The sequence below is a fragment of the Diadema setosum genome, chromosome 8 (genome assembly GCF_964275005.1).
Source record: "Diadema setosum chromosome 8, eeDiaSeto1, whole genome shotgun sequence".
In the NCBI taxonomy this organism is placed as follows: Eukaryota; Metazoa; Echinodermata; class Echinoidea; order Diadematoida; family Diadematidae; genus Diadema; species Diadema setosum.
In genome coordinates, this window is record NC_092692.1 from 8,771,691 (window position 1) to 8,789,688 (window position 17,998).

General features: G+C 38.3%; 1 protein-coding gene across 1 annotated transcript in view; it reads left to right on the forward strand.

Moving 5' to 3' along the window:
- LOC140231790 (uncharacterized) overlaps window positions 1–17,998 on the forward strand; it is a 176,157-nt gene that overhangs the window by 74,453 nt on the left and 83,706 nt on the right. The window contains exons 28-34 of the mRNA XM_072311946.1: window positions 766–876; window positions 1,313–1,425; window positions 3,490–3,733; window positions 3,984–4,176; window positions 14,454–14,731; window positions 16,740–16,879; window positions 17,551–17,710. Coding sequence (XP_072168047.1) covers window positions 766–876; window positions 1,313–1,425; window positions 3,490–3,733; window positions 3,984–4,176; window positions 14,454–14,731; window positions 16,740–16,879; window positions 17,551–17,710 — 1,239 coding nt within the window. The remainder of the gene's footprint in view (window positions 1–765; window positions 877–1,312; window positions 1,426–3,489; window positions 3,734–3,983; window positions 4,177–14,453; window positions 14,732–16,739; window positions 16,880–17,550; window positions 17,711–17,998) is intronic.

Genomic DNA, 17,998 nt, shown 5'->3' on the forward strand with positions numbered 1-17,998 from the left:
AAAACTAGATGAAGATATTAATTTCATCAAACACATCACAATGACTTACAATGCCAATAATAACAATCATTGGTATAACAAAATGATACAAAATAAAAACCCGATGTTATATTGAAACAAAATAGAAATCGGGAGCCTAAATCAAATTCATTAAGAAGCACCTCCTGGTTTGAAATAATTGAGTCTACTGACAGCAGGAGTAATGAGTGTAGGGAATAGCAAGCTGCCATCACCCAAAGAGTAGATCGAATCTGTCATCAGCTGATTTATATGTCAAGGTACTGACAAGACGGCTCATTCTTTTAAGGAGAAATATATGTGCTACGTCCACAAAACCCTCAAAGTAAATATCACTCTTTGAGAATTGTTGAAATCAAAACTAAAGTTACTTATTTCTGTCTGGGGTTTTGGATTGCACTTTACAATTCTTTACCTTATGGCAAGTGGTTCACATGTCGGTGGATTTTAGCCACCCATGCAAAGCTGAGCGGTCCAAGACATTGTGTCAGTGGATATCATAGTCGTTGTCATTCTCTTTGCCACTAGTGATAAAATTTGAAGTGATGAGATTTAGTTAAAAACTTTGTCATCTCTTCAGCTTACATGGCTTTTAATAAACAGAGATATCATGAAGTAATGAGCGTTCTACAGCAAGTTGTCATAGGACGTTAAACCAACCAACTAGCAAATCAGATAGGATAGAGAGATGCACACACAACCACTGTCCAAAGCCTCAAAGTAACTGAAAATATTTGTCTTTCAAAGCCTGTGGAGAAAATACGACCAAGTGCCGGAACTCTTTTCTCTGCATTCCTCCGAACAACATATGTGATAGTTTCAACGATTGTGGAGACTTTTCAGATGAAGAATATTGTCGTAAGTATCATTAGGCAATTCATTTGTTTCAAACAGTCTAAAGTTGTTTCGGTTTTATCAAAATCAGTTTCCTTTTCTGCTTTGTATTAAATTCGGTCGACTTTATATCTCTCTCATGTTTCCATCAACTTTGCGTTGAAATTCTCAATTGTGCTGTTCGCAAACGTTCCAATCAACAAAAAACGCCTAGGTTTAGTTGAACAAGTATTAAAGCAGAGATGTTAGCTAAAATAATCGCTTAGGTAACAAAGGCATCCGTCGTTCAGCATCCACTTGTAAAGTTTTCATGTTACCATATGACATTGATTTAGTGGTGGCGTCATTGACTGTTTACAGACGACCTAAAAATGATACTAAGGCGTTCCTAAGAGGCGTATCTTATCGGCTTTGTTTCTGATTTGTTTTATTTCTGATTTCTTTCTTCTCGTCTTCAAAGCTATTTGTTCGGCCTTGCCATCTGACTGTTCATTTGCACCGTACAGCAAGACGTTTTTCCCAAATGACCTGTTCTCATCAGCTTCTGATGCATTTGACGTTTTCTCCACTGGGGTAAACAATTCAACGTAACGATTATGCAAATTTAAGATGTAGCTACATAGATCTAGCAAGGATTGATAGTGTACCCCTGCTGTCAGGATCCTTTCATGATGTCGGTCCCACCAAACAACTTTAATGATTTCGTTTTTAAGGCGAACGCGTATCAGTCATCTAGACTCATCACATTATATTCTAGCGGGGTAAAAAGTAGATACCTCCTTGAAAGACTATTTGGAAACCTTCAGGGAGTCAAGTCACTCCTCTCCCCTAGCGTTGTTGCTTATTACACCTATAACAATCATAATTTGTACGTTGGGGGAGCAACAGTAGGGGCAGACTCATGATATCTGGCTGTCTGGCGGAAGCTCGGTAGTCTAGTGGATGCTACGCCTGTCTAATAATCATGAAATCGTTGGTTTGACTCCAACGATTGTTTATATTCCCACATTTATCTTAATACCATTACTACCCTAACACTGAATAATTGGTTTTTATTTAAGTCATTGAAGGACAACTCGTCAACCACTCACAATAAAGATAACTAGACTCAAGAATCAATAATTTGGATAGATAACAATTATCAGCTGTTAAAGTGATAAAACCTTAAATCGTGTCAATCAGGCGAACTATCAGGCGAAAGTTGATATGACACATATGTAGCAATCAACAGGTATGACATTGGGGTCACTGTCACTGTCATCGTTGTCGCCGTCGTTTCAGGGGGCGTAGTCAACAATTTGGCGATGTTGAGGTATGACTAGCAAACTCGCACCACACGCACATTAACCCTTAAAGAATGGTCAAGTTTGAATATGGATGAAGTCTGACAAGGTCAGAAGTCAAATGATGTGTACCTGACAGAGCCTTTTAAGCATTCACATAGCACTGTGGCTTTTATACTCTATAAATACCATTCCACGGTTTTGAGCTGCAACCATGTAACTCACAAGACAGGTACATCACCTGAAGTTCCTATTCTGACGAATTCTGACGAGGTGAAAGGTCCAAAATTCAATGGATTTACCTGATAAGCACTGCTGTCGTAGCATTGTCGTGTGCTCGATCTCAATAACTTTCCACAGTTTTGAGCTATGACTATCAAATTCACAAAACCGCTACATCACCTAAACATTCTGTTGAAGTTCTTTTTTTGGTCAAGTCCGCCTAGGCCAAAGGTCTAAAGGTCATTGCATTTTGCCGTACCTGCAATATGCTCTCAAGAACTTTCCGCAGCTTTGACCTATGACCACGAAACTCACACCACACCTGCATCTTTTAACGACCCGATTCAATGGTGAAGTTAGACAAGGTCACTAAATGTCAACAAGGTCAAAAAGTCATTGATTTTGCATTGGAAACACTATTTTACCGCTGCTCTTGACCTCATTTGTCAAGCATTGTTACAGTTATAATATAGAACAAAGGTCGATGGAGTGTACGATAGTGAAATAATTCTTAGCATTTTACTTGAGACAAATATTCGCTGCTGTGACGTAGATGAGCTCACGCCAATCTTCCCTCCTCTTACCTGCTCGTCGGTGAGACGCAGCCGAGCAGTTAAGTCCTGAGTATTTCAGGATGTTTTCTTCTCTTTTCGTCCAGGCTTGTTGCATTCCCTTTTTTACAACCTGTGAGAAGATAGCTGAATATCAAAAGCTCATAACTGCACAAGCATCCTCGGGTTTCAGCTGGGTTCAAAGTGAAGCAGCTTCACTGGATTATACATCTCTCTCTTTTCGATGAATAAATGGAGCGTATCATTTTACCAAGCTCCTTGATTTTACGGGCATGAGTTGTGACTCTAACATGAGAGACATGTATTGAATATCCTTTCTGAGGCACTGAATGTTCAGCGTCACACTGTGAACAGGAGACGGTTTGATCGCACATAACCTAATTGCTCAGCTGGACTCGGAAGGTGGGTCACATGAGGGGGTAGGGGTGCCAAATCATCGGTCCAGATTTCAATTTCCCCTGAAAACGTAAGGACCGACATTTATTTAAAAAATTTTATTTGAAGACAATGGGGATGAATGTGGTTATTTTAAATCAATTGATATCTTGTATCTCAATCAGGCTGGCTCTGCAGATGTCCGTAGCTGTCATCCGGATTTCGCTAGGTTTGCATGTAACATGTTGTTTCCCGAGTGTCCACACTATGGCCCAACACACCGACCATGCTTCTCTGATTGTGTCAACATCACAGCGTCCTGTCGATACATTTTCGAAAACGTCACGGGGATGTATTGGCCAATAATGTGTGGGGGTCTCACCGATTCCCAGATGACTACCAGTGGGTACTGTAGCGGCAGTGCTGCAGGTGAGTTTTGCTACCTCTGCGTCAACTCTAACCTAATACCCTCTATCATTTTGTCAGCTGGCAATTCCTTTGATTGTAGGGACAATCTTTATTATGAAACTTTGTAATTGTAACAGTCTGTGTTTCGCAAACGTGACGGTAAGTTTGACGTTGTCATCTTCAGTGTATTCCCAATGGGGCGGGGAACTCGAGTTAGGCTGGTACATGGTTAATTATTAAGATGACCAAAATGACCTTCATTATCTTGCAGAGTCGTACAGCAAGATGGAATGTGGGACAAGACCTGCATACCAGTCCGACCTCACACAAATCATCGGAGGGGTCGACGCAGAGGAGGGGGAATTCCCCTGGATGGCGCAACTGTACTCTAGATTCGTGGGCGGGCACTTGTGCGGCGCCACGTTGATTGCACCCGAATGGGCCGTCACGAGTGTACGCTGTGTGTAAGAATCCATTAGATTCCTATGTACACTAAGACGGGAAAGGTTGTTTAGAGTGTACGATTTGCATTGGTATATCACAGGAAATGAGAAATTGTGATCTTTTCTATTTCTTATTCTTGTGCGCTGGTATATGACAGCGCGTTTTCACAATTACTTACGAGATGCCCTCTCTCCCTCTCTGCACCTATACGGAGGGGGGGGGGGGGGGAGCAGACAGAGAGGGAGAGGTTGAGACAGTTATGAAGTATAATGTAGAAAAAAAAAACTTGACAGTTTTGTTCGTGCAACAATAATAACAACAATCGTAAACAAAATCATAACTTTTTTTTTTTTTTTTGCGTATTCAAGATCATCAAAGAAATCGATCCATGCCTACGATGTACCCAAATGACTTTTCTTGTGGTAACCACAGATTAGGCTTGCCCGGAAGCGATGTTTTTTCCGTAACCCTAACGCGTCGAAATTGCCAATAGTGTCACTTGAGCAAAGACTATCAGTGTACAAGTTGGTTTTTGTACGCATGTGCGTGGACTTCGCAGTTAGGCGTTGAGATCGTACTGTTACACAGTATACAGAGTACCATTGGCATGGTCGTCTGCTAACCACAGAATCAGATTGCAATGTGAGAATGGGACGCCGTCCTTCAAGCAGAAACATAACAACGGGTTTGTGTGTATGGGTATGTGTATTCGCGTGTGTGTGTGTTTGTGTGTGTGTGTGTGTGTGTTTCGACTTCACATGTCATCGCCATCGCGCTCGGCTTTCCCTTAGGTGGTATTTTTGTAATTTTGTTCGCCGTCTGCTGACACTTTTCCTGTGTCTCGCGAGACTTGCGTTACTAGGATCCATGCAAACTCGACGTCGTCATCAGTATCTTGCAAAAAGTAAATTGGAAATCTAATTGAAGCTTGGAATAAATCGTAATCAAAGTATTATATATACGTATCATAGCGACACGTAGCGGTATATAGGTTAGTGAAGCAACCTTCTTTGTCAAATTTGTAATCTGCTATTTACATGTAGATTAAAGTCTGTATATCTTTTCATTTTACTCATGTTTGTATTCCCTTATACACTACATATCTTCTGTGTCATGTGTAATCTTTGAGTATTGTATTCACTGGTTTGTTATATTGTTATTTATACTCTCTGTTTGCTACTCTCATACCCCGAGAGGAGGTCGAAAGAGTCAATAGAATTCACAAAATTCACAAATATTTAGGTCTGCAGCGATTGCTATTGTTAACATTGATCATGTTTATTAAGCCCCACAAAATCAGATTTGAAGAGGGAATTTGGTCTTGGGTAACATGGATGAACTCCTGATTTAGTTTGGGTTTATCCTCCAACTTCACAATGCTTCAGAAAGGCGTAGTATAGGCTCCTTTTTAGTTCAGGTTCATTATATATCAACGTATATGATTACATTCTCATGCAATAACATCCATGATGAAGATGGGGGAGGGAAGAGAAACTGCGGGAGGGGGGGGGGAAGCTAGTAATCATCGATTTTGATCGATGAAATCTCTCTATAAATATTTTAATTTAATCAGCTTTAAAAAGGCAATTTGGATCGGCATTTAAAGATCAAAAGATGTGCTATTTCCATCAAAATCAATTCATTTTCCCAGTCCATACATGTGCAAAATTGCTCTAGTATCACGGTTTGAATGGCTCTATCAATAATTTTTTGATTTTCACTTTATCATTGCCAACCCTGTAGTCCTTCTCATCACTTACCATCGTCACCTCTACCACCACGACCATCATTGAAGGAAACCAAAACCCAAAAAGAAATGTGGATTGAGTGAAAGCAGCAACATTAGTAGAACACATGCAGTGAAAGTTTAAGGAAAATCGGGCAATCGATGCAAAAGTTATGAATTTTTAAAGTTTGGATGTTGGAACCACTGGATGCATGACATCATGTGTGGGCAACAACATAAAGAAAATATAAAGAAAGCAAACATGTTTTCAGTTTTCTTGAGTAATGGAAGAGCATTTGATTAACCACTTGCAGAAAGTAAGGGGAATGATACCCTTAACATAAGTCAGTATCAATTAAGTTGATGGAATGTATAATTTTATTGATTTTTTTTGTGGAATTCTCTTCATATTTTCTTTACATTGTCGCCCATCATGGTCTCTAGTAGTCTCTTTATTCAGTGATTACAACACAAAAATATAAAAACGAAAAACTTTGCATCGATTATCCGATTTTTCCTCAAACTTTCACTAACGTATATTGCTAATGTTGCTGCGTTCACTCAGTCCATATTGGTCTTTGGGTTTTGGTTTCCTTTAATATCAACCAATCATCACTACCATCATTGCTTTTATTAGATTACCATGCACGACCATAAACATCATTACTATCATTTCACAACTCGGGCAATCGATGCAAAAGTTATGAATTTTTTAAGTTTGGATGTTTGAACCACTGGATGCATGACATCATGTGTGGACAACAACATAAAGAAAACCAAAGAAAACAAATATGTTTTCACTTTTCTTGAGTAATGGAAGAGCATTTGATTAACCACTTTCAGAAAGTATAGGGGGAATGATTACTACCCTTAACATGAATTATGTCAGTATCAATTAAGTTGATGGAATGTATAATTTAACGATTTTTGGGGGCGGTTTTTCCTCAAACTTTCACTGATGTATAATGCTAATGTTGCTGCGTTCACTCAATCCATATTGGTCTTTGGGTTTTGGTTTCCTTTAATATCAACCAATCATCACTACCATCATTGCTGTTATTAGATTACCATGCACGACCACAAACATCATTACTATCATTTATTTTCACAACTGGATATCATCTTATCACCACGATTATCACTCGTATTACCACCGTATACATATCACCACAAGCAATATATCTTCCACCACTATCAATACGTTTTTCCATGTAATCAATCCATCAACAACAACTTCACGAAATCTCTTTCAAAGTTTTCAGCATCATCATCATTATCATCGGTCTAAATAAGCATTGCGACTGGCAATATATTCATACTCGATTCCTCCCTTCATTGCGCACATGGCCTAGCACCCGTAATTGAAATGATGAAGAGAAACGATTGAATATTAAAACACTGATTTGTTGGATTGTTTGTTTGTTTGTAAGAAAACTAGCCGCATTCACACGTACAAAATAGCTGGTTACCGCGCGCGCTCCAAAACTCGAGAGTTCTTGTTATACTCGCAACTTTTTATAAACTTCATGATCGATATATTATAGAAACAAACAACAGGCTTTAACTGGTATCAGATTCCCAGGTGGGTTCATGATTTTAAATGTGTATAAACCATTCGTTGTCGACTGACACCCAAAAAGGGAAGCCACGCGTGATTTGTTGTCTCGAAGTCGTGCAGTATCGTACACATAAAAATTGACGAGATATTAGAGCTGTGATAGAAGTTTATCAATATCAGCATAGCCATATGTTTACTATGTGTGAGAGAGAGAGAGAGAAAAAAAAATCAAACCCACAGCTCCGATTCTCAAGTAAAACACATTTGTAGAAGAAATTTGAAACGATCGTTTTATAATGTGTTGTTTGGCACAAAATAATTTCACTTATTTTTAATAATATTAATCGATAACCAAATGAAAATCAATTTGCCCGATATTAGCCAAATTTAAGATCTTTTCATTAAGTTGGATCAACGAGCATTAGTTCAGAGTCACAGAGGCTACTTTCGAGTTTTTATGAAATACATTCATAGGAAACTGATAACTATAAGTTTGAACGATGATAGCACCCAAAATATCATGGTTACAGTTCGTTATTGAGAAGGTTCTTTATTCCGAAGGTCCGTTATTCCAAAGATTCGTTATTCCGAAGGTTCTTTATACCGAAGGTTCGTTATTCCGAAGTTTCGTTTTCCAAAGGTTCGTTAATCCGAAACTGAAACAAGCTCGTTATTCCGAAGGTTCGTTACGGACCCTATTTCATTGTCGGATCAATGAACCTTCGGAATAACGAACCCTATTCTATTTTTGGATTAGCGAACCTTCGGAATAACGAACCCTTTTTTCATTTTCGCATAAACGAGCCTTCATAAAGCGAACCCTATTTTTTCGGATTAACGAATCTTCGGAATAACTAACCTGAGGAATATCGCCACAAATGTTCGGAATAACGTACCCTTTTTGATTTTCGGATTAACGAACCTTCGGAATAACGAATATCCGAAACACACAAATTCCCTATATACTTAGAGGTTTGTTAACCCTAAATTCAAGAAAGGTTCGTTAATCCGAACATTTGTGACGTTATTCCGAAGGTTCGCTAGTCCGAAAATAAAATAGAGTTCGCTATTCCAAAAGGTCGTTTATTCGAAAATGAAATAGGGTTTGTTATTCCGAGATTCGTTAATCCCAAAATCAAACAAGGTTCTGGAACGGGTCATAAGACTTTTTTTGAATGTTCTTTTAGTGTTATCTTACCGTTTAAAAAAAAAAAACACGTTTTTATAACGTCGAATTGAAACGTTTAAATACGTTGAAAACCTTCCTCAAGAAGACGTTCTGAAAAAGTTTTGACAAAACGTTCAAATAAGGATCTTGGAATGTCTTAAGAACGTTTAGAAAACGTCTGAGTTAGCTGGGTAAAGACGTAAAATTCGAGTCAGTTTGGAGACGTATTATTCACTTCATATTTACGACGTATTAGTGAAATGAAATTTACTTTGCTTTGCAACCTATTTACCACGTCATATTAATGACGTGACGTTAAATTTACTTCAGTTTTGCGACGTTTTTGTGACTTCATATAATAAGGCCTACGAATTATGATTTCATTGAGTTATATAAGTTTGCGACATATTTTACTGTCGTCAGAACGACGACAATTTCACGTCAGTCAGCTGTCAAAAATAAGATTTTTTTTTTGCTCAAATGGAAGACATAGAGAGACGTAATTATCTAGACTTTAGAAAGGCGTAATAACTGTCGTTTGTTTGCGGTAAATAAGCAAAGAAAACAGACGCTATTTAGACGTCTCAAACTGAAGCCAGTAAGTCGTATTGTTGTTTGAAGATATCTAAAAGACGTCATATTTGTGACGTCCTCTGACGCCTGGTTGGTTATACGAAGACGTTGTAAAGACGTGTAGATTACTAATTCAAAGTCTTATAGACAAATATAAACACAGATACTTTACATCATTATAAACGTTTCAAACTGACTTGAATAAAGTGTCGTATTTTTCAAACTGACGTCAATATGTCGTATTTTTGCTCAAATGGAAGTTATCCCAAAGATGTCATTGGTGGTCATTAGATTCGTCTAAATGACGTGTAAAACACAATTCTAAAGACAAGATTTACGTCAGAATAACGTCATGAGCACGCCATCTACACGTTAATTCATGCCTTTTTGATGTATATTGGAAAGAAAAAAAGGAAGACGTCTGAAAGACGCCTTTTTCACGAAAACTATGTAAACAAGGAAAATGGACATGATTTTGACGTCATTTTTAGATCGTGGGCGGTTAAGGTCTAATAAAGCGCATGTGAGTACCTCAAAGTACAACCATGATACAAATCTGGGTCCTAGCTGACATTTGGACGTTTCTAAACGTTCTTGAAACGTTCCAAGTTCGTTATTTGGACGTTTTGTCAAAACGTTTTCAGAACATCATTTTTCTGGAAGGTTTTCGACGTATTCAAAACGTTTCAATTGGACGTTATAAAAACGTTTTTTTTTTTAAACGTTAAGATAACAAGAAACCTTTCTAATTTTTTAAGGACCGACAGAAAAACGTTTGGACGTTATAGACATCCACATAACTTTTGAACAAAAAAAGTTTATGAGTCATTCCAGAACCCTGTTTGATTTTTGGATTAACGAACCTTCGGAATAACGAACCCTATTTCATTTTCGAGTAAACGAGCCTTTGGAAAAGAAACCCTATTTTATTTTCGGACTAACGAACCTTCGGAATAACGTCACAAATGTTCGGATTAACGAACCTTTCTTGAATTTAGGGTTGACAAAAATCTAAGTATAGGGAATTTGTGTGTTTCGGATATTCGTTATTCCGAAGGTTTGTTAATCCGAAAATCAAAAAGGTATGTTAATCCGAACATTTGTGGCGTTATTCCGCAGGTTAGTTATTCCGAAGGTTCGTTTATCCGAAAATATAGGGTTCGCTTTCTGAAGGGTCGTTTATTCGAAAATGAAATAGGGTTCGTTATTCCGAAGGTTCATTGATCCGACAATGAAATAGGGTCCATAACGAACCTTCGGAATAACGAACCTTTGGAACACGAAATTTCGGAATAACGAACCTTCGGAATAAAGAACCTTCGGAATAACGAATCTTTGGAGTAACGAACCTTCGGAATAAAGATCCTTCGGAATAATGAATCTTTGGAGTAACGAACCTTCGGAATAAAGAACCTTCGGAATAACGAATCTTTGGAATAACGAATCTTCGGAATAAGGAACCTTCTGAATAACGAACCTTCTCAATAACGAAATGCAACCATGATATTTTGGGTGCTATCATCGTTCAAACTTATAGTTATCAGTTTCCTATGAATGTATTTCATAAAAACTCGAAAGTAGCCTCTGTGACTCTGAACTAATGCTCGTTGCTCCAACTTAATGAAAAGATCTTAAATTTGGCTAATATCGGGCAAATTGATTTTCATTTGGTTATCGATTAATATTATTAAAAATAAGTGAAATTATTTTGTGCCAAATAACACATTATAAAACGATCGTTTCTAATCTCTTCTACAAATGTGTTTTACTTGAGAATCGGAGCTGTGGGTTTGATTTTTTTTTTCTCTCTCTCACATAGTAAACATCATGGCTATGCTGATATTGATAAACTTCATACTGGTAAACTTCTATCACAGCTCTGATATCTCATCACTTTTTATGTTTACGATACTGCACGACTTCGAGACAACAAATCACGCATGGCTTCCCTTTTTGGGCGTCAGTCGACACCAAATGGTTTATACACATTTAAAATCATGAACCCACCTGGGAATCTGATACCAGTTAAAGCCTGTTGTTTGTTTCTATAATATATCGATCATGAAGTTTATAAAAAGTTGCGAGTATAACAAGAACTCTCGAGTTTTGGAGCGCGCTCGGTAACCATGAGCTATTTTGTACGTGTGAATGCGGCTAGTGTACTTAAAAACAAACAAACAAACAAACAAACAAACAAACAAACAAACAAACAAACAAACAAATCAGTGTTTTAATATTCAATCGTTTCTCTTCATCATTTCAGTTACGGGTGCTAGGCCATGTGGGCATTGGAGGGAGGGATCGAGTATGAATATATTACCAGTCGCAATGCTTATGACTTATGATAATGATGATGATGCTGAAAACTTTGACAGAGACTTCGTGAAGTTGTTGTTGATGGATTGATGACATGGAAAAAAGTATTGATAGTGGTGGAAGATATATTGCTTGTGGTGATGTGTATACGGTGGTAATACGAGTGATAATCGTGGTGATGATGATAAGATTATTGTATCCAGTTGTGAAATGATAGTAATGATGTTTATGGTCACGCATGGTAATCTAATAAAAGCAATGATGGTGGTGATGATTGGTTGATATTAAAGGAAACTAGAACCCAAAGACCAATATGAATTGAGTGAACCAAGCAACATTAGCATTATACATCAGTGAAAGTTTGAGGAAAAATCGGACAATCGATGCAAAGTTTTTCGTTTTTATATTTTTGTGTTGTAATCACTGAATAAAGAGACTACTAGAGACCATGACGGGCAACAATGTAAAGAAAATATGAAGAGAATTCCACCAAAAAAAAAAAAATCGATAAAATTATACATTCCATCAACTTAATTGATACTGACATAATTTATGTTAAGGGTAAACGATGTAGTAATCATTCCCCCTACTTTCTGAAAGTGGTTAATCAAATGCTCTTCCATTACTCAAGAAAAGTGAAAACATGTTTGTTTTCTTTATATTTTCTTTATGTTGTTGCCCACACATGACGTCATGCATCCAGTGGTTCCAGCATCCAGTGTTCCAAGATCCAAACTTAAAAAAATCATAACTTTTGCATCGATTGCCCTATTTTCCTTAAACGTTCACTGATGTGTTCTACTAATGTTGCTGCTTTCACTCAATCCACATTTCTTTTTGGGTTTTGGTTTCCTTCAATGATGGTCGTGATGGTAGAGGTGACGATGGTAAGTGATGAGAAGGACTATAGGGTTGGCAATGTTAAAGTGAACATCAAAAAAATATTGATAGAGCAATTCAAACCGTGATACTAGAGCAATTTTGTACATGTATGGACTGGGAAAATGAATTGATTTTGATGGAAATAGCACATCTTTTGATTTTTAAATGCTGATCCAAAATGCCTTTTTAAAGCTGATTAAATTAAAATATTTATAGAGAGATTTCATCGATCAAAATCGATGATTACTAGCTCCCCCCCCCCTCCTGCAGTTTTTCTTCCTTCCCCCATCTTCATCATGGATGTTACTGCATGAGAATGTAATCATATACGCTGATGAACCTGAACTAAAAAGGAGCCTATATACATACGCCTTTCTGAATCATTGTGAAGTTGGAGGATAAACACAAATTAACCCAGGAGTTCATCCATGTTACCCAAGACCAAATGCCCTCTTCGAATCTGATTTTGTGGGGCTTAATAAACATGATCAATGTTAACAACAATCGCTGCAGACCTAAATATTTGTGAATTTTGTGAATTTTATTGACTCTTTCGACCTCCTCTCGGGGTATGAGAGTAGCAAACAAAGAGTATAAATAACAATATAACAAACCAGTGAATACAATACTAAAAGATTACACATGACACAAAAGAAAGACAAGATTATATAGTGTATAAGGGAATACAAACATGAGTAAAATGAAAAGATATACAGACGACGTCGAGTTTGCATGCATCCTAGTAACGCAAGTCTCGCGAGACACAAGAAAAGTGTCAGCAGACGGCGAACAAAACTACAGAAATACCACCTATATGGAGCTAAGGCAAAGCCGAACACGATGGCGATGACATGTGAAGTGGAAACACACACACACTTTGTACACACACACACACACACACACACACACACACACACACACACACAAATACTCACACACGCGCATACACATATCCATACACACGAACCCGTTGTTATGTTTCTGCTTGAAGGACGGCGTCCCATTCTCACATTGTAATCTGATTCTGTGTATGTGGCTAGCAGACGACCATGCCAATGGTACTCTGTATATATACTGTGTAACAGTACGAACTCAACGCCTGACTGCTGCAGTCCACGCACATGCGTACCAAAACCAACTTGTACACTGATAGTCTTTGCTCAAGTGACACAATTGGCAATTTCGACGCATTAAGGTTACGGAAAAAAAAAATCGCTGCCCGGAAAGGCGTGACAGGGCCTTTAGATCGGGGAAATTCCTTTTCATATCTAGACCTAAGGTTCAATAGACCACAACCTTTTTGCAAAGGACTTTTGCAATGGACTTGCATACAACGAGCAGGACTCGCACGCACGCATCGATCAGATCGGAGCAGCTACGCACGCAGCTCACCGCTCGCGCGCTGTTTGTGCGAGTCCACTGCTTTCTGTGTGCGTGTGCTGAAATTATATCGAGCTTCCTTTGCAAAAGGCTGAATAGACCAGAGATTATGTATGTGTGTGGTGTACAATGAATGTAAATACCATACATAACAGAGGTTATACATTCGACCACAGGTAGGCCTACATGTACCATTTATAATCTTAGCACCAGACATGAATATTATAGACAATCTTCTATCTATCGAGCACTCGGTCTATAGGGTTGGAACCCTTTAGATATAGCCTACTTAGTTTAATTCAAATTACGTTACCATCAGGCCCACCATAAAAAAAGAAGAAGAAAGAAATCATTTAGGCTATAGGCAGCAAGTGAGAGCCTTATAATTATCGCTTGTTTCCTTTTGACAAATTATTTTTGTTTGTCAAAAAACTCCGAAATAGGGCCTACTTTGGCAAAAAGAGGTTAATGACAACCCCTTGGTATGATTGTCACTTGTATTCTTTTGCAATTTTTAAAGTAATTTGTTTCAATCGTATCAAAATTCTTTGAGATGTCATAGATAAATCACCGTATCACTCGTATGTATATCAACATCATTTCTCATCACAAATGTCTATGTCGTAGGGCCTGCCTAAAAACATGTTTTGCTTCATTTGAAGCGTTTGTTCTCATTGTCACTTGTTGCCTTCAGCGAAAATTTTGACTTCTACCCTTTGGAGCTGGTAATTCTCGGAGACGTCAGACCATCAACTTCCTCCCCACATCAAGTCGCTATCGAGCCGGCCGAGATCATTCCCCACCCTCTTTTTGATGAGAATTTTCAGTTCGACCGCGACATTGCCCTGATCAAACTCTCGCAACCAGTGAACTTCACCGATTTTGTTCGGCCCGCCTGTCTGGCAGACACTTCGCGGGAAACCATGGACTACCAGCGGTGCCTAATAACAGGATGGGGTTCTACCGAAGACGGTGAGTTCAATTTTCTTATTTCGTTATGCATGACTGCTCTTCAGAGAACGCTCCTGAGAATGTTTGTGAGAAATTTCTCTTACACATATGGGTGCTCCAAAATGAAGGGGAATATATGCCTTTTCATGCGATCACCTTTCATCATGGAGCTATAAGGTTAACTCCGAAATATAATTATTCTTCGGAGATTCCTAAGATTAAGGTAGGGAAACAAATATGTTGAATTCTTCGATACCAATATGTCTACGTGCGGTACTCTGTGACAAAATGCCAGTTCTCAATTCTGTGAAAAACAACAACAACAACAACTAGAGTAGCACTCTGAGAGCACAGACCTCCGCCAAGTATGCAGCTCATTTCACCGCTGATCTTGTTCTTCCATAGGGACGTCAGTGATTTCCATCCTTACATAGCATGTGCTGAAAGTCGCCCGATTTCCCAATATAGAAGCCTTTGTTACGTCATAAACCCTCAGCTGCACGGCGCGCCTCACCCTAGCAGAAACTAGAGCACGCACTTTAGTGCGCGCATGCAAACCTCAAATACGCGCAGCCTGAACTCCAAGTTCATTGACCCTACCTGCCAAAATATCAAAAGTCCTTCATAAATTCGCAATTTTTTTTTTGGATCGCTACCAAAAGTTTATCGTTTGTTACTTGTGTCATTCTCAACCTTTCCTGCAAGTTTCATCCAAATCCGTTTGCTACTTTTTGAATTATTTTCCACACGGACAAACAAACGAACACACAAACCAACGGTAACGAAAACATAAACCTCCTCCCTTGGCGGAGGTAATAACACAGACAGTGTAGGTTTACAAAATAGGTTCAAATGTGTATATTTGCCATGTTTTTACCCATTCTATAACACAGATAGTGTATGTCTTTTCGTGCGTCAGGCGGAATATAGTGTGCATGCGGTAACTATGGAATTTCGCCTAAACCCACTCGGCTTAGTAGTTACCTTATGCACACAATTCCGACTTACGCACTCAGAGCTGTGCGTCATTTGTATACAGGGGCCCGTTTCATAAAAGTTGTCATCACAGGGGCCCGTTTCATAAAACTTGTCATCAGTGACAAGTTGTCATAAATGTTACAAGCTACTGAAATCCTTGCATCTGATTGGCTAAGAGCAAATTTGTCATAGAAATGTGGCAGTTGTCACTGATAACAAGTTTTATGAAATGGGCCCCTGATCACTATTCTGATCTTATTCAACCAGGAAAAACGTCATATTTCAGACTTCAGAGACAGAAACATTGAATTTTCGTGAGTTTTTTTTTTTTGGTACACGATCAATGCAAACTTGTTATGGTATGATTATGGTTAGCTCACTCATTTGCATATTCATACCCACTGTAGAAGAACTGTTTTGGAGATATTATCAAAACTTCAAAATTTCATAACTTCCTTATTTTCATCCGATTTCGGTCAAATTTATACCGTTGAACTCGTAAAATCATAATCTTTTACTATCAGACTAACTTATATTTGGACTGGATTTCCTCTTTAAGATGTATGCCAGAGATACTTTGACTTTGTGGTCTAAAGGTTTCTTGCCTATGTATCAACAGCGACAAGTTGTAACAAGATAGTACTTCTTGGATATACATCGTTAGAGCGCCCACTGCCGTGTTTGTGATGTTTTATTAAGCTTGTGTTTTACTTTGATATCTATGTACTCGTTTCATTTCGTTTGATTTCAATTCCAACATATTATATGATTTCAAAAGTTGCATCCACACATGTACTAATAATGCAAAAAATGCAATGAAAAACGAATTTTCAAAAACAATACAATTTTGTTATTTCAAGACAAGTTTAGAAAAAAAAATAGTCTGAACGGAGAGGATTGCTAATACTCCTCTGTATAGACCCAGGTACATTGTTTGTAATTGCTCTTCACAGTTTTCTTGATCATTGATCATCCGGTATTCTCTGTAATCACTTAGCGGTAACGTACTACCTTTCATCCTTTAATCTTTTTGTTTCTGTCATTTCCGAAGCTTCCGCTCCCCGCGTGCTGCAGAAAGCCGTTGTGAGATTGTTCTCCGAGGAGGAGTGCAAGGATTTCTATGGAGAAGACAGCATAACAGAAAATATGATATGTGCCGGCTACGAGCGCGGAGAGATAGGCCCTTGCTGGGTGAGAAGTTTGCTTTACCAACTCAGTTTGTTTTTCAAATATTTGTGGTTGGGGATTACTGTTACCAAAATATAGGGAACTGTACGTTGTAGCAGCCACTTCATCTATTATTTGTTTAAAAATTATTCAATTATTGTTTGAAAATTATCCCAGATAACTCTATATAGTTTTCAACAACCAATTTTCTCTTCGTTAGAAGCAGACAAAAAGTATGTGTTTACTCAGCGATATATAATGCATGCATCCATGCAGTGCATTATGATCTCCTAGATTTTGTCTTTAATTTGACATCAATTTTCGACGTAAAAAACAAGATTATATGCGTCACACATCCTGCAGTCTTTAAATGAAACTTGCGTTTCCGCTCCCTTCCAATACGAAACAACCTATGATGAAACCAAACAGACGTTTATTTATAGGAAAAAAAAATCAATCGGAACTTAAACAAAATCAGTTGAACAATACGGCATATTGATTTTGGCCACTGAATGCTGATATCTTTTAGTAACATGCATCCTTTAATAGGGGGGAGGTGCTTTTGGACAATGAAATCTAGAAATGTCCGTTTCTGAACCACACCCCAAAAGATTGTCACACGTCTGTGGGTTTGTTGTAAAAGTCAGAGAAAAACATGTAATTAAGTGAACACTGTGATTCAATCCAACTCTCAGCGTGACTTTGGTGGCCCGCTGGTTTGCCAGGGGATCAACGGCCGATGGCATCTAGTCGGTGTGACAAGCTGGAGCTATGGCTGTGCCATTCCCGGAAGGCCAGCAGTCTTCACCCGAGTCTCTAAGTTCTACACTGACATCGTCTCCATCCTCACTCAGAGTCAGTGTCTATTAAAGTGCTGTAAACAAACTTGGGTCAAAGGTGCAGAGTATTTCATGGTCTTCAGGGTTTAGGCAGTGAATGACACCCGTTAGGGCCTACACCCGCGTTTAGGTCCATTTGAAACATCTTTGGGTTCAATACTTCATTTTCAAGGATTACAATGCACCCTTTCGCTGACATCATAACTGTGGAGTAATACTTTGGATACATTGTTATGTAATTTCTAGAAGAATCCCTGCATAGATGATTAGTCCCTTGGAAAGAGCGATTTATAGGTTCATAACA